Consider the following 25,191-nt stretch of genomic DNA (forward strand, 5'->3'; position numbering starts at 1 on the left):
CCTTGCTCGGGCACTTGGGGTGGTCTGGGGCCTCCTCGGAGGGAGGGGACACAGGGGAAGGTGTCCCCATCCATGCTGAGGGTCCTGCAGCCTGTCCTCACAATATTCCCAAGAAAACCAGGGGGAATGAGGCTCCTTGATGGCTGTATGGAGCCTCTGGAACATCTGCTTCCCACAGAATTACAGAATCATGGAATGTTTTGGGTTGGAATGCACCTTGAACCCATCCAGTGCCACCCCCTGCATAGGCTGGGATGCCTCCCACTAGCCCAGACTGCTCCATGCCCTGTCCAAGCCTTCATCCACATCCTTTATCCACACCCTTTATCCACACCCTTCATCCACACCCTTTTCATCCCTCCTTTGTTTTTCTCTGTAAGCTTCCTAAATAAATGAGTATGGCATCCTAAATAAATGTATTTTAATGTGCTGAAAGGTATCTAGTCAAACAAATTAGGTGGTAAAATGCCTCTGAGTATTTCAGCTTTCAGGCATCTCCTGACATATGAACATGAGTAGTTTGAATTTGACTTTATGTGCTTATTCCACCCATGTAATGATGCCTGGACACATATTAAATACACAATTTAGGGTCCTTTTCTGGGGGACAAGGGGATGTACGGTAGCACTACAAAGAAACTCCACATCACCAGGGTTATATTTTTCAGAGGTCTCCCTGATCAGGCAATTTTGAAAGCTCAAGGCTTCCAAAAAAAACCAAAAAAAAACCAAAACCAAACCCCACAAAAAAAAACAAAAAGCAAAAACAAAAAACCCACAAACAAACAAACAAACCAGGGGAAAAGTGGTTGCTAACAATAATTTATTGTGGAAAAATATTTACATAGATAAAAATATTGCACTTGGCATGTTAGGACCAGGAATAAACCCGTCTCTTGTCCTGTAGCTCTCATCTATTATTCATTCCTGCTGTTTGGCTCTTTTCATTTTGAGATGTCAAAGCACTTTGCAAATGAAGATGTAAATTGTTCTCCTTGTTTGGAGTGGCTGAGAGAGGGAAACAACTGCAGCACCACTGGAATTCCACCTGGAATTAAGGGCCCTCCACCATCCCAGGTGGTCAGCGCTCTACCCAGTGGATTCTGGAGATGCCATTTCTTTCAAGGGTAGAAAACATGGAAAAATCGAGGAAAAATCGAGGTGGAGAGGCTGGTAGTGGGGAAGAGAAGGGGAGCACAGAACCAAAGGCTGAGGGGATTTAGGAGAGGTGGGAAAAGCAGACATTGGGAGTGGGTGAGGAGATCTGGTGTGGTTGGAGTGGGCTGACAGGGATGTGTGCTCTGGTTCTTGGCTGGTGAGAATCTTCCCAGGGAGCTGGAAGGAAATTCCAGGAGCAACTGTGTCCATGGCTTTTCCAGCAGCTTTAGGGAATCACAGAACAAGCTGACCTGGAAAGGACCCACAGGGTCATCAAGTCCATTGTAGGCATAGACTTGCAGCCCTGCAGAGGCTCCTAAACTTATTTTTGTACCTTCATAATTAATAACAAAAATCTACCTGACTTTGCAAATGGGAGAATTCACAGCTCAGTGCCTCACGAGTCTGTTAAAATATGACCCCTTGTCCTTGTTCTTGATGCTGACTCTGTGTACAAATGATGCTGATGGCTCTGCCTCTGAATATCCATAATGTGCCCATCCAGGTGATGACACGTCCTAAATTTTTGAGACTGGAAATGTCAGTCTGGGCCTGGAAGGATGTTTGATTTCATTCCAGGCATTGAGTAACAAATTGCCTTTAATGGCAGCATCACCAGAAATAGGCCTCCCTCGCTTTTTCATGTCACTTCCAAGCGTCTTGTTGATATTTTTACGGATTTTTATTATCCAGCTTGTTATGCAGCAGCCAGAGCCATGCCAGGCTCTCGGGGATCAGCAGGCAGCGGGGGCTAAGCTAGAATAAGAACTCCTGCACTTGTGGTTTTAATATCTTTTACTTCAAAGCAAGGAGCTGATGTGATCTTTCATCATCTCAGCTGTTGTTTACCAGCTTCCTACAGATGCTGTTTGAACTAACAAACCCCACATTTCCTGGCTGGAATGAGGAATTCCCTGGGTGGCTGCAATCCCTTCACTCTAAGCTGAGTCGTCCTGATTGAATGATGCCACTAACAAGAAGGGGATAAAAGTTCAGGATCACCTTTCAGGCAAAGAATAACTGCCCAAATTACTCTGGCTCAGCTCCTCAGCCCTGCTCCTTATTTTCTGCTTCCAGGGAAAACCACCAGCAGCTCCAGGGCTGGGTTTGGGGTCAATTTACTCAGTGTCTCAGGGACAGAGGGACGTGCCCATGGAGCAGGGGCTCCTCTTTGGCTCTGAGCTCTGCCCAGGGGTCGTTTTACAGCAGTCTCTGAAATGAGCTGAAATCCAGGAATTACAGGTGAGGAAAGAGCTGCGAGGTCACCTGGGCTGAGAGGATCAGAGCAGGGTCTTCAGTGCCTGTGATTAAAGTGTGTGAGAGGCTGTAAGGGAGAAAATAGCAGCAGTTGCGGACAAGTTCTTTTTTTCTCTCCTGCTCCTCCTTTCCCCTCCCCTTTTTCCAAGCTCACCAGCAGTGTACTCCTGCTACTTTTATCCCTTTTCTTGGAAGTTTGGTCCTGCTGCAGAAGCTGATGAAGCTTTCAAACACACTGAAATGAATAAGTTATAATAAAAAATGGGCTGAAGCTTTTGTGTGCCAGACTGGTCTTCAAATAGGTGATGATTTTCCTTTCAGGATAACAGGATAGCAGCCAACCAGGACTTTATTTTCCCATTATTTATATCATAAATCATAGAATGATTTGGGTTGAAAGAGACCTTAAAAATCTCATTCCTCCCCCTGCTACAGGCAGGGACACCTTCCACTATCCCATGTTGCTCCAAGCCCCGTCCATCCTGGCTTTAGACACCCACAGGAATGGGGCACATCCAAGTCCCTTTGTGTATTTGTATTTTTATGGGAATTTGTATTTTTATTGTTCAGCTGCAGAGCCATCATGATATTAAACCTGCTCACCTCTCACATCCAGTGTCCCTGTCCCAAGTAGCTGCTGGTCTGAGCAGGGAAGGGTTGGGAATAAAAAAGGATTTGGGAGGTGATTTATTTGAGGTGATTCAGTGAGTAAGTGGCAGGGATGGGAAACAGAAGGTGATTTTATGGGCCTTTCTTAGCTCTGTTGTTCTCTAATTGTTTTATTGGTGAAGAAATGCTCTTTAAAGTTGAGATTTGTGATAGACCTTAACAGTGTAAATTGCAGGGAAAATTGGCTGCTTCTGGAAAGGATGATCTGAATATAACGAGTTTCTCAGTTCCAAAGGGCAGGGGAGTCAGACCATCATTTTAGAATATAGGCAATGATATGAAAATGTATAAATTTGTTGATATATCTGAGTTCACATGGTCTAAACCCCGTGAAGTTGCCAGTCAGTGTGAAGGCCCAGGACCATCAGAGTCTCAACCAACAGCTGTGGAAGACTGGTCCCAATAAAGAAGAATTGGCTTTAAGGTTAAGGTTATGATCATTGCCAGCATATGCTGATTTATGTAAAGTTACATTACCCCATTGGCCTAATTACCCTAGTTCAACCGCTGTTACCTAATTTTGTTAGTCCCTAGAATGTTCTGGATTTGCTGGATTCCCAGAGGAAGACCAGGCCCAGCTACTCCATCCCCAGACCTTCAGAGAAAACTCCACCCTTCTCCAGATCCCCGCTCCAGCAGCATTTCATCTGCCCCTCCAGGAGGAGCAGCCACCATTTCACTGGACTGTCACCAACACCCTGACTCCTCAGGGTGTCAGGTTTCTGACTCTATCACTAGTTTTGTTTGTACTAATTACATTTTCTTTTATTTATTTTTTTCTTTTTTTTTTTCCCTAGTAAAGAACTGTTATTCTCATATCTTTGCCTGAGAGCCTTTTAATTTTGAAATTGTGGCAATTTGGAGGGAGGGGGTTTACTTTTTCCATTTCACAGGAGGCTCTTGCCTTCCTTCACAGACTCCTGTCTTTTCAAACCAAGACACTGTCCATGGAAATGTGGAATGCCTATGGAAACGGTGCTGAGCAGCCATAATTCCCTTTCCCTCCCATCACACTCCTGCAGGCTCCCTTCCTCCTCATCCCAGCATTTATATGGAAAATTGTAGCCTCAGAAGCCACTTCTGCCCAGCCAGCTGAAAATGCTCATTTTTTGGGTGCTGGCAGCCTCCAATCAATACCTCCTGTTGGTAGACTCTTGTCTCCAGTGCAATTTTGGTGAACAAAAGTGTTATTGACCTGAAAGAGAAACTAAACTGCTTTTCAAAGCCACCTTAGGTGCACCTAAGCAAAATAAATAATCTGTAGGGCAACTTCCATGTTATTTCTCTGTTGACTTTCTGGGGTTTTTCCCTGCCAAACAGCCTCTCAGAGCAAAAGGCAAAACCACCATGTTGGAGTCTCCTCTGCTTTTAATATTTCCTGATAAAACAACATTTTAAAATGAAAAGGAATTTTTCTAAGGAGCAAGTGTGGGAAAATGATGGCGAACCTCATTTCATACAGATCCAAGAATAATTTTTCCACTGTTCAGTATGCTTGGCTATTTAGTCTGCATCAGAGGCATGGGACTTTTATCAATCAAAGAGCCACTTTGTCATTAAATGGAATCTGGGAGTTGCTCCGAGATTCAGCTCCATGTAGAAATTGGGAAATAAGGTGTTTCTCAGGCACACTGAGGCTCCTTTGTGCACCTACAGTGCCAAAAAAGGCCCCCAAGACTTCATTTTGCATCAGATCTTTCATAAAATCTATTCACCCAAAGTGCTTTAGGGTTAAAATTAATTCAGTTAATGAGTTAAATAACTGCCAAGGGAGAGAGAAATTAAGAGTCATGGGCAAGGGGGAAAAGAGATGCTTCCAGCTGAGTTTAGAAGAGAGTGTGAATGAGTTGAAGGGGAAAAGAGATGCATTGATGGGCAAGAGCTGCACAGGAGAAAGCTCTGATGCCCGGGGGTCAAATTATATGAAGGGAGGAGGAAGAGCCTCTTTCTGCAGGAGAATTGTACCAGTGGCAGCTGATTTAACACCCAGCACAGAAACAGCAAGAGAAGCTGAAGGTTTGTACCCAGTGTAGCCCTAAATTCTGCCCAGGCTGCAGGAACACTCATCTTTTATTGTTTATAATGCAATGGAAATTATCATGGAGTAGGTTCCTATTGCATCAGGCATTTCAGGAAAAGAAAGGCACATTCTGACTTGGTCTTTTGACTCCCAGAGTCATTTTAGACAATCATGGAAAAAAATTAGGTTGGAAAAGCCCTCCAAGGTCATCCATCTGTGCCTGAGGCCCCAGCCCAGAGCACTGAGTGCCACATCCAGGCCTTCCTTGGACCCTTCCAGGGATGGTGGCTCCAAACCTCCCTGGGAAGCTCATTCCAATGTCTAACAACCCTTTTTGTGAAAAAAATCCTTCCAGAATTTGCACCAGACAGAGCTGTAGCTGGTGCATAACAACTTCCATTCTCCATTCTCTCTCTCCTTAGCAACCCTTTCATTTGTAGTGGTTGAACTCCTCTGGATCTGAGTCTGTCACTGGTTTAGACGACAAATAACATTTGAACAGATGTTTTCCAAGTGAGCCATTCTTTCCCAGTTTTTATGGAACCTCTCACTTCACACGAGGCAGGGCTTAAGTGGGTCTGAACCTCAAAGAAACTGTGCTACACCAAGCTTTAAACAACCCCCAGCCCCCAGCACGCTCAGACTGATGACGTTCCCCACACTTTAAGAAGCCTCTGAGGCTCACAAGTTTTACACAGAAGTTTTACATTTAATAGTTTGGATATGACCAGCCCTGATTCATTTCCCTTCTTTTTTTCCCCTCACTGCTCCATGACGGTGCATTTATGATGCAGGAAGGTGCCTTGGAAGCTTGAGAACAGTAAATGCAGGCCTGTTTTTGCTCAGCAGAACTTGTTCAGGGCTTTACAAGAAATTTTCAGACAAACTCATCCAACAAAAGTTGGTTTGAAGAAACAAGAAATTAAAAAAAACCAAACCCACAAGCCCACAAAGCCCCAAGTGCCTTATTTGAGGAATGTAAATAAAACGTGTCCTGAATATTCTCTTAACTTTGGCTCATGTAAGAGAGAATTTGCCATAGCCCAATGTTCATTTTGTGTGGAGTTTGCTGCTCTGTCCCAGGTTATTGGGAGCTCCTCAAAGGAGAAGGGATGGTGAGGGAGGGAGCTGTGAGGTTAATGGTTGTTCCCATATAGCACAGGGGCTGAAAAGTCCCTCCCTTCACAAGTGGGTGGGTTCAGTGTAAAACACGAGGAGGATGCCCAGGAGATGCATTTCTTCCCAAGACCCACTCAGAAAGCAGAGGGAAGAATCCCCAGGACATTGTGTGATGCTTGAGAAGGTCCTGTAAAACAGCTCTGGGTAACACACACACCCACGAGGCTTTTCCTGCTGGCTCTAGAGCTTGAAAAGGCTCAGATTTCCATAAATCCTTCTGTGAACCCAGAGGCAAGTTTAGGCTTTCAGATGTTGAGCTAGGGTTGGTTTGCCAGGTCTAAAGCAAGAACGGGGTGCCCGTTCTGAGGGAAAAGAGCAATTAATGCAATTTCTCCAGACTGTTCATATTCAGTGCCCATGGACTCACCCCTCCCAGTGTGGTCTTCTTTCTTCACTCAAGTCTCATCTCTGTGGCTCAGGGATGAGCACATCAAACTCTTTAAAGCAGGGTTTGCCTCCAGCCTGTTGTTTTTGGATCCTCGTGCATCCCTGTGTTTGATTTGGACGTACCTTGAATCACCGAGTGTAGGTCTGAGGGAGTTTCTCTGCAAGCCTCATTTCCTCTCCTCTGTGAACCAGGATAGATAATTCCTGCCTTGTGGGCATGTAAATTTTAATAGTTCAGTCCCCCAGTTCAGCAAAGCACTTGAGTACATTCTGCTGGAGTAAATGGGATTTTAATTCTGTGATTACATTTTTTTGATGAACCAGGGCCACAATAAAATACTGGGAGATCATTGGAATTAGAGGTGTTCGAGATTTGTAATGTCATTATCAGTATTTTGCAGTAAAAAAAACCACATGGTGATTGATATTTATTTCCTACCTCCAACCAGGAATAAATGGGGTTTGGTCATCTTAAACATATAATTTAGATGTGACAAATAGCCTGAGATGCTTGGGAATAATGGTTTGCCTGGTTATTTTGGGTTAGTTTTGTTCTTTAAAATGCAGTAACTCAGTGGCTTAGTGTGCTTTTCTGAGCTTTGGAATTTCAGCTCCTTTCTGCGAGTGGTTGTGGGTGTATGTGTCTGTCAGGGAATGGGTGTTAGGTTAGGATTAGGAGTTCTGTATTTCCATAAATAACATCACAGTAAGTATTAATAATGTCTGCAAACAGCCCAGCCCCAACCCTCCGGCTGCAGGGTGCTGAAGGGTTCTGTGTGTGTTGGAACTCAAAGTGTCCCTCAGACATTTTTGGAGGTTCCAGGCCCAGGTCAGAAGCATTTGAGACCCTGGCAGGCAGCTGGAAACAGCTGTGATTTTGGGTTTGAGCCATGGAACGATTTACCAACCTTGCAGGAAGAACAAGAAGTCACAAAAGTTTTGATATTAGAGTAGAAGTAGTCACAAAGTAGAGGGAAGAATTTTTTAGTATTGTACAGGGGGGTTTTAATGCCTGCACAGGGGGATTTTTACTTTGTACATGGGGGTCAGAGGTTTAAGATGGAGGGATTTGGGCCGGTCCTGTTCCTCCTCTTTCTCCTTCCTCACCTCCATGTTCTTGGTGATGTTGGCACTCCCAGATTGGTTTAGAGTAGAAAGGCACCATTTAATATAGGTAATAGGCATTGGGGAAAAACTGTAAACATGTGACACGGAATGTACCATATAAAAGATAGAAAAGCACCATTTAATATAGGTAATAGCAATGGGGAAAAACTGTACCCATGTAACACGTAATGTACCATATAAAAGACAGCAGCAGCCCTGGGCAGAGGGGGAGAGAAGCAGCAGTCGGGAGTCAGAGAGGATGTCAGGGTGTGTGTGTGCCTCTGCCTGAGCTGTGAGCAAACCACAGCAGCCCAAGGAGAAAATCTTTTGGATAATTTGCAATAAACTGCCTTGAGACCGAACAACAGAGACTGCTGAGCCTTTCTTTGGAAGCGCGGGGTGGAGGAGAGACTTTTCCACCACACAGAACCCCAGAACCAGGCCGGGGTTCCAACATTTGTGCACTGGATGCCCACAGCTGCCGTGGGGAGCAGCACAGGACAGGGGGAACTCCAGAGATCCCAAAAAACAGGGAGGAGGCTGGAAAGGGAAGCCCAGTGGCTCGGCAGCTTGTTCTTATCACCTCCCAGGGCTGATGGCAGCTTATCACACCCAGCCGAGCTCCCTCACCCAGACAATCCCCTGGCTGTCTGTCCCTGTTAAGTAGCAGCTCTGGTGACATTCCAGACCTTGACCTCTGCCCTGTCCAGCGCCAAAGAAGTGCCATTAGGAATCGTGTAACAACGGGAATTAGGGATTGCTGGAAGAGGCCAGGGGGTCAACCTACTGTGGAGCTGGAGCAACAATGCCAGATCCAGCTGCCTTCCCCCTTCCCAGAGCTGGGAAAATGGGACGTGAGGCTGGGCTGGAACATTCAGGGAAGGAAGAATGGACAAGCCCTGGATTGCTGAGGAATTCCATCCGCTTTTTATAAAGAGTTGGGCAATCCTCGGTCAAGAAATGCACTTTAAATATTTTATATTTAAGTGGTCTTGCAGAGTAAGTGCGCAAAGGTCCTGCCAGCCATTGCAACAGCTTATAGGTGTGTGTTAGAGCAGCATAAATACCAGCTGAGATTCAGGGATTTGGGAGATGGGAATCAGAGCACCAGCCACTGCTGAAACTCTCCAAAAACCTGCTGAAGGAAAAGGCTACAGAGGTTTGTGATTGCATTAGAAAATATCAGCCTTCCAGAACATTTTCCGTATTCAAATCCCTCCTCTCCAAAGGGAACCTTGTGTGTAACTTATCCCAGTGAGGATCCTCCTGGCTATGGCTGTCAAAATCCCACCTTCTGCCCATCCCAGCCCACAAATCTGCCACTGGAAACGTGGAGGTCTTGGCATGTTGGAAGATGAGGCACTGAACTTAGGAACTGAGGGTCCAGTTCAAGGAGATAATTGAGGAGATTGATAGATTCAATAGACCTCCCATTAGGCATGTCCTGAAATACAGGCTCCACTTAGTCTGGAAATCTCTTATTTAATAACAGCTGCTCTTATCACTTGAGTTTGATTTTCTATGCAGTATGCAAGCTGAGCCTTTTAAATAATGAGAAATAAGCTCGTCTGAGCTTGTAAATGTGCAAAAATTCTCACTGAACCCTCCAAGTGGTGCAAACCAAGGTAACCATTAAAATCAGTGGAGCTCTGCCAGTTTACATCCATTAAAGACCTGACTCTCTATTCCCAGGCATGTTAGAGGTGTTACTGCGTAAATGACTGCAGAAATTATTGCTGAAAGGTTTTTTTATGCTCCAAAGGTAGATCAGGTAGCTGGTTCAGGGAGGGCACATCCATTGCTGCAGGAGGAAATAAAGGAGAGAAAATTGGGAAGTGCTAACGTAGATTTTTTAGAAGCTTTATAATGACAGGTCACATTCCCAAGGACTATAAAGTGGCAAATCTAACACCAATTATTCAAGAGGGGCAAAAAGATGCAGTGAGCAATTACAGCTTAACACCAGTTGTGGGAAAAATATTAGAAAGCATTTGAGGGGGTTTGGGGAGTGAACAGCTTGAGAAGTGTAATTTGATTAGAGATGGCCAATGTGGGGGTTTGAGGTGGGTTTTAACTGCCTGAGGAGTCTTCCCAGGAATTGCTGCCAGGGGATGGGGATGGGATGATGTGAACTTGCATTTTTGAAGTGCCAACCTGGGATGCAGCAGCAGAGTTTCACCAGGCTGGGCTGCAGAACCCATTGGAACGTGTTTCAATGAGGGGGATGATGGATGCTCTTTGCCAGGAAGGAGGGGGTGAAAGCCAGATTTGGTTTGAAGAAGTGAAATGAAGGGCTTGTGGGTTTTTTTGTGTTTGACTTCCTGAAAGTCATAAAAGACCATCACACAGGGGAAAAGAGAGAATTGGGCAAGCTGGACTGCCATGCCAAGCTCTGGCTCCTGGGGAAGGGTCTCTAAATGAGCTTTTCTGAGTGTCTCAGTGCAATTCAGGTGCTCTCTCAAGGTCATGCACAGATCAGGGCAGTGTTACTGTGCCAGGGGGTCTTTGCCTGTGCACACAAATCCTCTTCTTTTCTTTTTGTGAGTCATTTGGAAAACATCCTTTCTGTTGCCTTTTTTGATTACAGGCTGCAGTTCTGGGAATGTCTCTCAGGATCCCCCCTTTCCTTGGCCTGTGGATTTGGACAGGTCTCATTTCTCTGCTATTTGTTCCCCCTGAAACCTTCTCTGTAACTGGCAAGGGCTGTCTGGGACATTGTCCTGCCACCTAAGGGACAACAGGGAGCACAAGGTGTCCCTGGCCCTTAAAGCTCCTTGGTGCTTCTGGGTAAAAAAAAAAAAAAACAAAAAAACAAAAACAAAAAAAAAACACCAAAAAACCAAAAAACAACCTAATATTAATAATAATCAAAACTGCTTTAAACAAAAAACCAGAGAGGATTCTCCTCCTGAACTACCAAAAAGCAACTTAAGATCCATAATTCACATACACCAGGACTCAGGGTGGGGCCAGCAAATGAGCTCAGTCCCTGACTGACTGTGTGGGACTCTGGGGTACCCACTGGGTTAAAAAGATAATTTTTGGATATGCAGAGATACCCATTTTGGGAGGGAATAACTGGAATATTACAGCAGCATCCACAGATTCCCACTTCTCTCTCAAAATGCTTTTTCAGCTCAGTTTTAAGCTCTTTGGGGCCAGCTCTTTTGCGTTTTGTGATTATAAACACCTTACAGTCACCATCCAGCAGAGCATTCCCTGGGTGCTGCTCCAGGACAAATAAAAACTGCACAGAACTGCGAGGAAATGGTTGGGAAATGGTGAGTGACCGTATGCTTTTGTTACTGTAAACCCAGAAATGTTTACTCATTATATTGAAATGGGTTTGGATCATTGTGGATGAAAGTGAAACAAGATATAAGCCTGCAATGACATGCATAAATACATAATTAAGTGTATTTCCTTTCCATATGGAGAGGATTAACTCCCTTGCCTCAGCAGGGAGTTGCTTTATTTGGTGTCTGCTTTGGTGTCCCTTTCTCTCTGACAGCTTACAGGGGACGCTGAAAGGGAATTTCACTCACTGCCTAATGAATCTTGGAATAAGGACTTGGAGGGGAAAGAATAAGTGATTCCCGCAGAAAACAGAACTTTGGTGACCTGAAGGACCGCCCTGATTTCTCTTTTTGACCTTAAGTGGGCCCTATGGGATGGCAGTGCCCACCTTTCCAAGACTTATTGCTTAGTCATAAATCCACATGGAGGGGAGAGGTAAATGCTGAGGTATCAACAAAAGCTCCCGAGCTCAGGTTTCATAACTTGAGAAATATTTTATCACCCCTGTGAGCCAAACCTCTGAAAAATCAATAGAAGTTGAGAGTTGCCTGTATTGATCTGAAGGCCTGAGTTGTACTGAAATATTCATGGCCCCATGTGTTTGTCTATGTGTGGTTTGGGGACCGAGGCGTGGGCAGATTTCAGAGGGAAATATTCTCATTTTTCACTTTTACTTGATTAAGGTGCCTTGCAAAGTACACCCTTAAGAGGCACTGCATTTGTTTGTCTCACAACTAAGCTCCTGCCAGCCAGCCAGAAATGCATTCTCATTATTATTATTATTATTTTTCTTAAATGACAAACTGTTTGGAGGAAGGAGTCAAGGACATCTGATAAAATTAGCACCACGTCCTCCTGGGGATCCCCGGGCTTGCTTTGTTTGCAAAGCCAATTTGGACACTGCGTCTTTGATCTTCACTTTCAGTATTTGAGCAGGCATGTTTAGTATCACTCATTTCACTGGAGATTTGGGACTCAAGTTTCCTCAGCAAGCTCCAAAGCAGTGCATTAGAAGGGGAATTGTCTGCCAGTCGTCTCAGAATCTCAATACCCTTGATACTAATTTGATGTGATGCATTTCACCAGATGTGTCTACCTGAGCACTGCTTTATGCTCAGGGGGTTGTGCTACTGTAGAGTATTAAAGTTGACTCTTCCCCCCCTCCCCTCTTTCCCTTCCTCCCTTTTTCTTCCAAAAGCAGCTGAAGGAAAAACATCCATAATTTTAATCTGCATAGAGGTGGATATTTGGAAGGAAGTGTGTGTGTGTGTCTGTGTGCAGGGCAGGATTTATGCAAAAAACTCCACTGATAATAGAGCTTCAAAAATATATAAAAGAACTCCAATAAAGCTTCAAAAATATTTTAAGAAACTGGTTTTTAAATAGAGACTAAGTCAAAAACTTGCTTTTTTTTTACTTTTTCTATCATTATGGATCTAAAGGGAAAGGCTGAGAAAGGAGAAATTGAGAAAAAATGCTGAAAATTAGTCTTTAAGAAAAAATATTGGCTAAATAGGCTGCCAGGGGGCTGAAAATACTGTTATGGGACTGAGCACCTCCATAACCTTTATCATAAAGAGTGTGGGGTTCAGGTTATCAAGGTTTGTGGGTAGTGTTGGAGCCCAGATCTAAAATGGAAGGAAAAATAAGGGGAATTAGAACTGATCTCTTCCTTAACTCTCCACCCTGTGCAGATTCATCCATGGTTAAAAATAGTGCTATGAAACAGAGACAAGCACCCTGGAGAGGCATTGCTCCAATCAGTGCCTCAGACTAAGCAGCAAACAAGGCTCTGGGCACCTGAGATTTGCTGGTGTTGCTAAAGAGACCAGGAACAGCTCGTTCCCTCCATCCAGGGAAGTGTCTTTTCCCCAGGGAATGGGCTGTGAAGGCACCTGGTGTTGGTTTGGGATCTGGATCGCCACAGTTGCTTCCCCACCCCCTTTAAAATCCAATAATCTGAATTATTGCTGCTGTGTGGAGCTTCCCAGAGGAGGGAAATCCTGTGTAAACACCAACTGCAGCTGGAGTCACGCTGTGGCTCTGAGTGTGACCAGAGCTGCTCCTTGTGACCAGGGTTTCATTCACTCAGACTGAGATGACATTTTTTTTCTTGCATGAATCCCATTTTTATCCATGTGACTGTTACAAACCTTCCCTGTAGAAAGCAGGAGGGGATAAAAGCATCCTCGGCATTCTTTATTTATTTCCATTCCTCAATGGCAAAGTAAACGGAATGTTTAAGCAACTGACATCAAAGATGTGATTTCTCTGAAGCTAAAAAGCCCATTAATCAAAATTTTAAAGTGTTCTTTAATTACCCTGTAATAAAACAACACGCGCAGAGCGGGAGGAAAAATTGTGTACTTTTAGAGTTCCTCATGCTTGTTTGTGTTTCAAATCTCCCCGGAAATCCCCGTTGATCCCTCTTGCTCCTACTGCTTAATTCCGTGCTGCCACAGCTCCTGTGCTGTGTTAACTGTGTCCTGGAAAAGTGGGTAGGGAGAACAGGGATGGAGGATTGGGAATTCCATCCTCTGAGGGAATGAGGTGGAGCACTGAGCTTCTCCTGGCTCAGCAGGTTGGGAATTCCATCCTCTGAGGGAACGAGGTGGAGCACTGAGCTTCTCCTGGCTCAGCAGATGTGGTGTTGAGGGGACAGGGACCATTCCCATCCTGGAAATTTGAGGTGATGCATCAGGACTCCAAGTCTGTGGTGGACCTGGAATCCCTCCCTAAAGAGCAAACTGAGAGATGCAGGAGCAGTGGGGACAGAGAAAAAGCTGGAGTTGGGCAGGACCAGCACATCTCCTTCCAGGCTTCACCTTTCAGAGTCTCACCCTTAAAAATGGGCTCTGGATGAAAGCACTGAGACAAGGAGACAGGCAAGAGACGCCAAAGTGGGGCTGGGGAACGCTTGGAGGGATGTGAGCTCTCCAAAAAGAGCTGTGAGGGAAAGGACAAGGTGAAAAAACCTCTTTATAAAGCTCAAATTCATAAAGGAAGGGGAGTGAAAAATCAGATCAGAGTGGGCACCCCACTCCTGTCGCTTTGAGGGAGGTGCTCGGGGTCGTGGTAATAGAAAAAATCTTGGGTATACGAAGTAAATTCAGAGGTCAGCAAAATCATAGGTCTCACCTTATCAAATCTCCAAGTCCTGCAATCCAATAAACCTTTGCAGGTCCTAGAAACCTCTGTAAATTTTTTTAAAAACCTGAGATTATCCCTAAAACTGGGACATCCAGCTGTGAGCCCTGTCCCTGTGGGCAGTAGTGGTGAATCCTCATCTTACTGGGGGAGGAATATCTGGGAGCTGGAGGTGGGACTGGCACAATCCCCTTTCCCACACCCGTTTGATCCAGGCTGGTGTGTTTTGGGCTGAAATCCACTGCTCGTGCCAAGCTCAGCCGAGTGGGTACGTTCTGAGTTGATCTGTTTTCAAACCCAGACAGTTGTTAATGAAACAGTTGCTGTTTTGTTGACAGAACATTAATTACTTGATCTTAGGACTTGGTAATTGCACGGGCCCCCTCTGTATACATCACTAATTACATTAGCAATTATATGGCATTTTAAAGACAAAGAAATGATTGCAGCAATTGCAGTGTCAGAGGGACCCTGCTGGTAAATTCCAATCAAGTCCCTGCAATGGCAGGGAGGTGTTGGGAGAAGTCCTTCTCCATCCCAGCCCTGCACAAACCCTGCTCTGGTGCTGCCACTGAAACCAGGGAGCTTTGGGAAAAGAAGGGATGCTTGAATTTCTCATCCAGGTTAGTTACGCTCTTAAAATTGTTCTAAAACTGTCTCAAAAGGCTGCTTGCTGTTGGGAATATTTTTGTCTCTGTTCTCTTAGAAACAACCGAGTCATATCTTAAAAGTCACAACTTAAATTAGGAATAACCACCATTGTAAAAGCGGTGTAAAATGCCTCTCTGAAAAGCTGTGCTGGATTTCCAAGGATCTTCCCCTGCCAATGAAGGTGACTTAAGAAGGTACAATTCCTGTGCCTGCAGAAGGTGAAAGGTGACTTAAGAAGGTACAATTCCTGTGCCTGCAGAAGGTGAAAGGTGGCTTAAGAAGGTACAATTCCTGTGCCTGCAGAAGGTGAAAGGTGACTTAAGAAGGTACAATTCTGTGCCTGCAGAAGATGAAAAGTGACTTAAGAAGGTACAATTCCTGTGCCTGCAGAAGGTGAAAGGTGGCTTAAGAAGGTACAATTCTGTGCCTGCAGAAGGTGAAAGGTGACTTAAGAAGGTACAATTCCCATGCCTCCAGAAGGGGAAGGGTTGCACCCACGTCTCCCTGTGGAAAAGGACATGCCAAGGGCCAGGCTTGTGTTTTCTCATGTTGTTACTTTGCCCAGATCCGACACAGCACAACAGATCCCATTTCCCTTCCCTGCTGAGCTTCCCCCAGAGTTCTTCTGTTGCCTCCATGGGACATTTTTTGGTGCCTTCCCCCTCAGGATGGAGAAGTGTTGGGTTTCCCCTTCCCTTATCTCCACTGGTGTTTGTTCTCCTGCTCTGTCGGCACCTCAGCTCCCTCCCCAGCTGCTGGCTGAGCCAGTCCTGCGGAGTTAATGAGACATTCCTGCCTAAATAACGTGGTGCCATTAAAGCTTCAGATCTCTGCACCTCAGCAGCTGTGTGTTGTCACAGAGATAAATATTTGAACTGGGCTGGCAATTCCCTGCCTGCCCTGCACAACTGGCTGAAGGAGTGGCTTTTGTTTCACTGTTTATTGAAGTAAAATTCAAATTTTTTCCATCTAGAAAATACCTGGAAAGAAGCAAAAAATAAAAATAAGGTGGGAGAGGATGTGCTGTTCTAGAAGGTGTTTCTGAGCCAAGGGAGACCAACCTGGCCATGCCCAGATGTGACTGTCTCCTCCCTGGGGAAGGACAACCTGCACAATCACTGGCCACTCCTAGAATTCCCATTATCACTGCTCTTAGGAGGAATATTCCTTTGCTCTTCCTGGTACTCTACAAATTCACTTTACCTTTGGTAAAGGGCCACTTTCTATGTCTGATTTGCCCAAAGTCATTCAACTCTTCCCAGAGCGTGGCAGCAACCTTGGAGGGAAGACTGAATATCTGATCTTCCTGTAAAACCTGGTCAGCCAAGGATTTAACGTGTGGAGAGGTTTCAAGCCTTTTTGGGTCTTAACATTGACTAAAAAACCTCTTTTCACAATGTTTTTTCAGAATGGAGTACGACTGATAATAAAATACATTTGTGGCAATGATCCTAGAGCATTTTTTTTTGTTTTTCAAGACATTTCTATGCAGATAATCCTAGATAATCTGAGCTACTTGGGCTTGGAGGGAGTTGTTCATGTGCTTGAGTTAAAAACTTGATTTTTTTGGTCTGAAACTCTCCTACATCCCCGCCTTCCCTGCCTCAGCATTTTGTTTGGAAGTTGCTCAGGGGGTGACACATCCCAGGCTCGTGTTTGTACCTGTCCATCATCGAGCCCTTAGGAGATGTAAGAAAAGCAGGAGTGGAGCAGCAGATCTCCAGCTTTCATCTGCCCAACACACTTCCTCCCTGGACTACAACAGTAGGGCCCTGTTGGATCTGAGAATCTCTTTCACAGGAACCGGGAGTTTTATCACCAAAATCATCACTTCAAACACTGCTGGGATTTCTTAGAGGGGGAGAAAGAGCTGAGTAAGATTTTCAGGAGAATGGGCCTCTGTTCAAGGGAGATGAAGGATCTTTCATCAGGACAGTGGAAAACCTGAGTTTTAGCTGGGATGAAGCTCATCTGCTGATTGCATGTCATCCCAAAAGCAGGAATTGGTGCAGGTTACCAAAAACCTCCGTTTTCCCCTCAGTTTTTGAGGGCTGATAGTGCCTCATGTTTTCAGATGCTTTCACTGACATCTGGCAATAATTTAAATACTGAGTCACAATCTGTCAAAAATGTCAGTAAAAGTGACCTTCATCATTAAAATTTCATTTGTTTGAACCTTTCCAGTAATTTTCAGTGAAGAAAATGGAATATTTCTGGTTCAAATGGCCAATTACCGTTTTCCAAGCAGTTTTCAGCACTCTGTTTTGTCCATCCCTGTGGCTGAGAGGTGCACTCTGCACAAGAGCGAGTAAATATATCCAAATTATTTTTGGGAGCCAGTGTGATTCACCTCTGCAGTTCCTTGTTTGCTCAGAGTTTTGCACAAATTAAAAATGCCTAAAACAGGACCCCAAATTTAGTCCAGGGAAAGGCCAGGATCAGTCAGTCCCTGTTTTTAATTTTGATTTTTTTCTTTGACCCCTGTATACTCATAACAAAAAGGGGAATTGTCCAAAAAGGTGTCCAAATTCCCCCTTTGCAACCCTTTAAGTCCTTCCCCCCCCCAAAAAAAAAAGACTGAACTCTCACACAGGTCTTGTCCATTTGTAATAAAGAAATGGTGAGAAAAGACCATTAATTATCCTCTTATTCCATGCCCAGCATAATCTCAACCTGTCTCTCCCAGATTGTGGTTGGATATTTTTACAGGCACATCTTCAAATCTTGATTTAAAAACTCCCACATAACATTTTATACAATTTTTGAAGTGTTATTTTTACCATGAGTGACCCAAAAAGATGATAAAGAAGCAGATTAAACACTGAAATTAAGATAATTCCCCCTTATTTACAGTACAAAAATTTTATTTTTTTTTTGTTAGGATAATTTAAAGTTTAAAACCGAAGTAGACATACTCATTTTACAAACAAGATATTCTTCCATAAGTAGGACCATTAAAAACAGTAAACAAAAAAACCCAAAAAGCTATCTTTACAAAAGCTCTGTGCATAGCGACTTCATACTGTATATAACTGACAAAGCAAAAAAAAAAAAAACCAAAAAAAACCAACCAAAACAACCCAAAAAAAAAAAAAAAACCAACCAGCCAACCCCAAAACTATACAGGAGGGAGAAATGAGGCCTTAAATTACAGGAGGGTGGAAGGGTTTGGAGAAACCATGCATATTGGAAGTGTGCAAAGAAAGAGGGAGAGGAAGATGCTCTACCAAGAGAAATTAGGAAGAAATTAAATTAGGAGAAATTGGGAGAAATTAAATCACTATCCGAAACCAACTTTTACAAAGTTAGGATGAAATTTCTCATCACCTATTGCAACACTTTCATCTTCCCAGTGACAAAGAGGAAAACTCTCAGGGAATTGTCAACAGCGACCACTCAAAGAGGACAGATTCGTTCATTACTGAAAAAATTCTCACACATCAATTCTGGAATCATCTTTTCCCTTTTCTCTGACATTTTTTGCAACTGGCAAAGTCCTTTTTCGTGGCCAAGGATTTCTGATTGTGTTTATTTCAAGGTGTTTTTCTCTGTAAACCTCAATTAATTCTACACTCATCTCTCGTACTGTGATTTCCCTGCATGAGCAAAATCCATGTTCTAAATAATTCCTAGGTTTAATTTGTTTTCTTTTTTTTTTTTTTTTTTTAAAGCAAACCAGATTTTTCACATTTGCATCAACACAGGCAATTCCTCTTCTGCAAGTGCTTGGAGCAGCTTTTCGGGGAGGTTTCTCTTTTTCTCTTGGACTCATGGCAACTGGGCAACTGGACAGAACTAATAAAAATAACTGAAGGGTGAAAGGAATGCTCAGTGTTCCAGAAATTTTCCTTTTTTTATTTAATTTTTTTATTGCCAGACTGTCATTTTTACCCCTGAATCTTCCCAAGATTTCAGTGATGTGTTAAATCTTTCTTTCATGTACCTGTGCTGACTAAGCAAAAATAAAACAGAAGTATGGACAAAACCCAGCTTTTCCCATGAAATCTCTTTTTTTTTTTTTTTTTTTTCAGTTGGAAACTTTCCTGACTGAGATTTTGTAATGAAAATCCCATTTGTTAAGAAAAAAGAAGATTTAAGATAGCAAACTGCTGCTCTGCAGCAGTTGGTCTAGAAATTCCAATTGATCTGTAATATTTGCCAGACAGAATATTGAGTCTATCTGATGATCAATTTTAGAAGTAGCCTGTACAGAGAATATTCACCATTTTCATGCTTTGGAGCTTTTGGGGGTTTTTAGTAGGTGGGAATGGAGGAAGGGATTTGATAGAATAAACCTGGTCCACCAAGATAATTTTTGGAATTGGGACTCAATGTGTTTTCACTGAAATTTATGGAAGTTTTAATCCCAACTCTTCCAGTCCTTAATCCATTTTTATCCCTGGATAAATGCATAATTCCAAACAAGAATTTGAACTTCCTACTTAGCCCTGCTGGGATATCAGTACCTAAGAATATATTAAATATTTTGGGGGTTTTGTTGATGCTGTTTTGCTGTTTGGAACATCCAGGTCAGACCCTACACCCTGTTGTGTTCTCAGAGATACACTGACAACTCCAGACTTTTGAACATCTATGATTCTTTGATATTTCAGAGCTCACTTGGTTTCAGGGGTTCTGGTTGACCTGCAGTGACTGCCACATCCTTGGTGGCACAAGGGGTACGCAGGGGACCCTTAAGGACAATCAACCTGCAGCCATAACTAACAGGGATTTATTTTATTTCATTATTTGTGGAACTCAGACAGTTTCATTAGCCTGACTGTGAAATATTAATTATATCCATGTTCCTTAAACTCACATTATTCCCCCCAAATCTCTCCTTAAATTGTCATTTTTGCTGATATAAGTTGGGCCTTGAGTTTTAGAAGAGATTAATGCCCCAACCCCCTTCCACCTTTTTAAGAAGGGACTCAATGGCATTGAGAAGGCACCAAATGAGGACCCTGCCAAACCTTACAGCACGGTCAGGAGCACAAAATCCTTCCCAACAAGTGGGACTTGCTTTAGGAATGGCCCGAGCAGCGCAGTCGGAGTCTCCAAATCTGGTCTCTCCTTTAGAGCTCCATGTGCAGTGGATGGATTTATCCCAGAAACTGAACTGTGCCCTGCAGCAGGAAAGGGAACCTGGAGGACCTTGTCCCATCCTTGGAAGGTTGATCAATCCCTGGCAGTGCCCAAGGCCAGGCTGGAGCAGCAGTGGGAGCTGTCCCTGCCATGGCAGGGGTGGCACTGGATGGGCTTTAAGGTCCCTTCCGACCCCCTCATCCCAGGATTTTCTGTTCCGTGCCCTGTGCCCAAACCTGTCCTTCAGGTGAGGGTCCCTCAGGTCATCCCCCCTCAGCCTCCCATCACCATCCAGCTGTGGGCCTGCAGAGAGCAGTTTTGGCTCTTCCTGATCCCAATGAGCTCCAAATGAGCTCAGCCATGTGAGTCGTCCCAGTTTCACCATCCCAAGCCCAGCTCAACTTCTACCATCCCTAAAGATCACCAAGAATACAATTTTCCTTACCCATCCATAAAACTACTGGGCAAATTGATAAGTTCAGATCCTGGGGCCTTATTTAGGGTTTTTTGATTAACATCAAGGTGCTTCCATAGGAGCAGCTGTCCATGCAGCCATTAATTGTGTGGATTTTAGAGGAGTCTCCGTAGTGTAGATGGTGTTTATTTTTTTCCCCACTAAAAATGGCTTTCCAACAACCAAATTCTTTTGAGTGCTCTCTGGTTTAGTTGGATAATTTATGATTTATTTTGTCAGACTTGTCCTCGCCTTCCAATTTCAGGAGAGGAGATGCAAAGGAGAACTAAACTTTTTTGTTAGGCTAAAATGCAGAAAAATTCAAAGCAATTGATTACCTCTATGAACTTCAATATCCAACTGGCAAATACTTACCATTTTTAATGACTCAGGATAAAAGTGCATAAATCATTCAAATACATGTTCACCCTTTTAAATGCACCCTTAATATGAAGCATAACTGAACTTAAGGTGTTCTAACTACATGGAAAACCCCAGAGAACCCTTCCCCTCATAATTCATACATTGAATCTATAAAATATACTCAGTACCTCATGAAAAATCCGATTCACTCAAATCCCTAAGTGCCACTCACTCGTCAGCTGGGTCTTTGAGACTTAGCAGTTAATCTTAGTACCTGAATATTTTAATTGAAGCAAAAAATGGAAATGGGGGAAAGACGAGGAGGGTGAAAAAATTCCTACATGAGCTGTTTACCACAATGTAGGTAAAAGTTTCTGAGGGTTTTGTTAATCAGAAAGAATCCTATACATCCTTGCACATGAATTCAGTAAGAGGGGGGGAAAGTGAGGAGCAATTGCAGCAGTAATAATATATCTCAAACTTATCACTACATTTTTGCATCATCTGTCTTCATTGTACAACTGGAGGAAAAAATCCAAAACAGGGTTTAATTTCTACCTCTACATACAATAACTTACAAGTTTATTTATTTAAATAATTGTAAAACATCTTACATTTTTTAAAGAGGTTAAACTATAAGCAAATACACACATACACCAAAGTTCCATCATTCATGTCAGTTTGTCCTAGAAATTCTTTCATGCTGGTACCCTGTTTTGTTGAATTGTTTTTCTGCATAAACTAAATCAATATCCGAAAGGCTCCATAGAAAATAGAAACTTCAACTTTTTTACCCCTACAAAGTAAAACAAATTGTATCCAAAATATCAACCTTGAAACATTTTGCCAATTTCTTTTTTTTTTTTTCCTTTGAATATTTTACAAATCTTAGGAAGGTTTTCGTGTTTTCCAGGAAAGACTTTGCATTTCTAATTCCATTCTGCCAACTCTTGTTCATCCTGGCTCTTGCTGATTCTTCATTCCCAATGGTTGAGGAGTTGATGTGGTTGTGTCAGAAATATGAAACAGGTAAATGATGCAGACTTCTATCTCGTCCAATCCATAAAAAATGTTCCTTTTTTTTCCTGGGCCTGGCTTTTCCCCAAAAAAGAGCTTGTAGTGCTATTTTTTTCTTTTTAGTGGTCCATCACAATAAGTAGTTTTGTGCTGTAAAAGAAAAATGAAAAAAAAAGGAGGAAAAAATGGAAGAGGGAGGGAGAGCAGCAAAGCTGCCCCTTCCTTACATCGGGGGAATGACAAGACCAGTCATGGCTGAAAAAGAAAAGTGAAAAAGATGAAATTGTGGCAAAATGTTATGGAACAAAATATATTCAAGCCCTTTGCCCTCCTGTGGGCAGTCAGGAATCACAGGAAGGGCCTGATCTGAGGTTAAATTTGAATTTTTGTGTCTTTAAGACTTTTGGTGCTGAAGTGAGAACTGTGAGGGGTGACTGTGACACAGGCAATGGGCAAAGGGCTATTCCAGGGGAAAAAGGAATAAATTTATTCCTGTGTGGGTGAGGAGGGACTGGCAGGGAATTCCCAGAGTAGCTGGGGCTGCCCTGGATCCCCAGCAGTGTCCTTGGAGCAGCCTGGGACAGTGGGAAGTGTCCCTGCCATGGCAGGGTGGCACTGGATGGGCTTTAAGGTCCCTTCCCAAACCACTCCATGGTTCTCAGATTCTGTGAAAATCCCAGGCCCACCAGGGTTATTAAATGGATGAAAAAGAGAGAGGATTAATTTAATTTGTGTGCATTTGCAGAAAAACCATCCCATTTTTGGGTTCTTATCTCCGGAGAGAAGTCCTTGGAGGTGGACATTGCTGAGAACTGTCCCCAAATTCAGACTGCTCAAGCTGAACACTCAAAACCATCCTCAAAAACCAAAACTGAGCAGGGTCTCTGCTCCCTACCCCCCCTGCTCCTCTGCAGGGAAGGGCTGGGAGCAAGGAACGGTGTGGAAGCAAAGGGAGCTCCCCCCATGCTGCTGACAATTCCAAGCCAGGGAATTCCAAGCCCTGAATCAGCCCAGGGCTGGGTTTTGCCAGCCTGGTTCCAGTGGAAACAGCCTCAATTCCTCACTTTGTTTCCCCCACGTGTCTGAGTCACTGCAGCCCTACCTGGCACGCCCCCAGAACACTGGGCTTATGTAAATTATTTATTAGTCACTCTCCTGCCTTTAATTGCAGTTCTACTCCTCATAACCCACAGCAGCAACATTTGGAGCTGCCTGGAACCGGTGCTGCTCCCCAAGGTTTTGAGGGGTAAGTTGAGTTTAGATGTATTTATATAACAAATGAGTGAGTCACCTTTTCAAAGGGGCCTCGGTGCAGTGCGAGATCCTAATCCTGCAAAGATTTACGTTCACTGAAATTTGTGGAATTATTGGTGTGTTTAAAGCCCCGTCCCACTGAGAATTCATTTCACCCTTTCCTTGAGAGGGTTTCAAAAAGTGCTTTGGGCAAGTTCCTGAGCTAACACAAGTCTGTTACTGGAGCTGTGTTTTTAAACAACTGTGGATATGGTCTGTGATTTAATACAATAGGAAAATAAATATTTTCATATTTTCTTACTGACTGGGGCTAAGGTCCCTGCCAATTTTAGCTGATAGCTGAAAGGGAAAGTGAAACCCAACAGCCCTAAGTAAACAGATACCTTTTGTAATTGCTTTGGAATTTGCTGCGGTTCATCATATTTTCAAACCTAAATAAAGAAGGTAAACACTTTCACTGTTTGTGGGATATTTATGGGTGCATTAGAAGATAGATTTTCTGATGACACCAAGGATTGCTCCATTCCTTCTCCTCACCCCCAAACCCCAAAAATAATCCTACTGGTGGGGTCCCAGAGCGACACGGAGAGTTGGGTATTGACCCCATGCTTGCCTTTCTGTCCTTAGAAGGGAAAATTTGATTTAGCCTTGGGTTTCTGCCCTGCTCCAGGCTCTGCTGGGCTGGAGGAAGAGGTGAGCAGCCCTCAGGTGTCCCAGGGGAGCAGATCCTCCTGCTCTGCTCCAGGCAAAACCATCCAGGCTGCCTGCAGGAGTGTAAAGTGTTTGTCTGAGGTGTCCTGGCTGGGTCTGTGCCTGCAGCAAGTAAAGGAGCCCTGCACAGATGGATGATGAGCTTTTCTGGCTGCTGGATGTCTGGGCACAGGGGCTGCACCCCTGGAACAGCTTAGCACAGCTTAGTTGCAGCCATTCAGGGGCTGCTGCCAGTGTAGTTTGAGCTCTGTTCCCAAGAGAGTCAGGCCATAACGACATAAATGCTTTTTTGTGGTGCTATTTTTATTAACAGTATTTTCACTCTTTTTAATCAAGGAAAACTTCCAGCAAAGCAAAGCGAAGTTTAAACCTGAGTTTCTGCTACGTCTCTTCAAAAATATTTTGAGAAAACTTGTAGATGGTGTTATTTTGGGAAGTTGCTTAACTTTAAATGAAAGCACATTTTTTTACTGTAGGATTAGAGATATTAATAATAAAATAATATGTGTATTGGAATGAATAGGTTTCCAGAGAAGTTGTGGCTGCTCCATCCCTGCATGTGTCCAAGGCCAGGTTGAATGGGGCTTGGAGCAGCCTGGGATAGTGGAAGGTGTCCCTGCCCCTGGCAGGGGTTGGAATTGGACAGGTTTTAATGTCCCTGCCAGTCCAAATGATCCTGGGATTTTGTGATTCCATGATCTGATACAGCAGGTTCATTAACACAGAAAATACAAGCACAGGCTAATTTGTGTCACTGGCATTGCATTTGCAGCCTCACCTCCTCCTGCAACAAAGAATGAGTCGGTGGAGGAATATTGGCTGGAATTCTCACCTGGTTTTCCCCAGCTCATCTCACGGCTTCTCTCTCTTTCCACACACCCTGATCTGCCCATTTCCACCCCGCCTCCACTCCCCATTGGGGCTGCACTGTCAAAAGCCTATTCCCAGCCTGGATCGCTTTTTATTGAATGTTTGGGAGGTTTGGATTAAGGTCTTACACTGCTAGCAAAGCTGTAATTATTTTTGCCTGTATTACTATATATTGAATCGATGTAACTTTTCAATAAAGGTGGTTCAATGCAGGACACTCCCTGATGAGTTGGGAATATAGCAACCACCAGTCATTATCCCAGAGGGTCTTTTTTTTTTTCTCTTGGAAGGAAATGGAAAAAGAATTAGAGATGAGCCTTATTGTATTAACCTTGACAGCTTGCAATTATCAGCTGAAACACTTGATTAAAATTGTCACAGGGTTGGAGAATTTTTTTATAAATAAATAATCAAAGATGGGTAGCACCCAGATGATCTGGTGATAGGCACCTTTAATGGGTGCAATTAATAATGATCATAAGCCTGGTGAGTACAAGTGGCCTTTGGAAAACTGTCTTGGAGTGGAAAAGGACTCGCTGCAATTCAAACGTGAGAAGTGGGAAGG

At 43.7% G+C, this 25,191-nt stretch overlaps 1 protein-coding gene across 2 annotated transcripts in view; it reads right to left on the reverse strand.

Annotated features, from left to right (window-relative positions):
- Nucleotides 1-17,465: 17,465 nt before the first annotated feature.
- EBF2 (EBF transcription factor 2) overlaps nt 17,466-25,191 on the reverse strand; it is a 117,612-nt gene continuing 109,886 nt past the window's right edge. Inside the window, exon 16 of one of the 2 annotated variants that reach the window (XM_041720483.2) lies at nt 17,466-21,941. In XM_041720483.2, the coding sequence (XP_041576417.1) occupies nt 21,922-21,941 (20 nt within the window). In that variant the 3' untranslated portion in view covers nt 17,466-21,921. 2 annotated transcript variants of the gene reach the window in all.

The sequence above is a fragment of the Taeniopygia guttata genome, chromosome 22 (assembly GCF_048771995.1).
Source record: "Taeniopygia guttata chromosome 22, bTaeGut7.mat, whole genome shotgun sequence".
Classification (NCBI taxonomy): Eukaryota; Metazoa; Chordata; class Aves; order Passeriformes; family Estrildidae; genus Taeniopygia; species Taeniopygia guttata.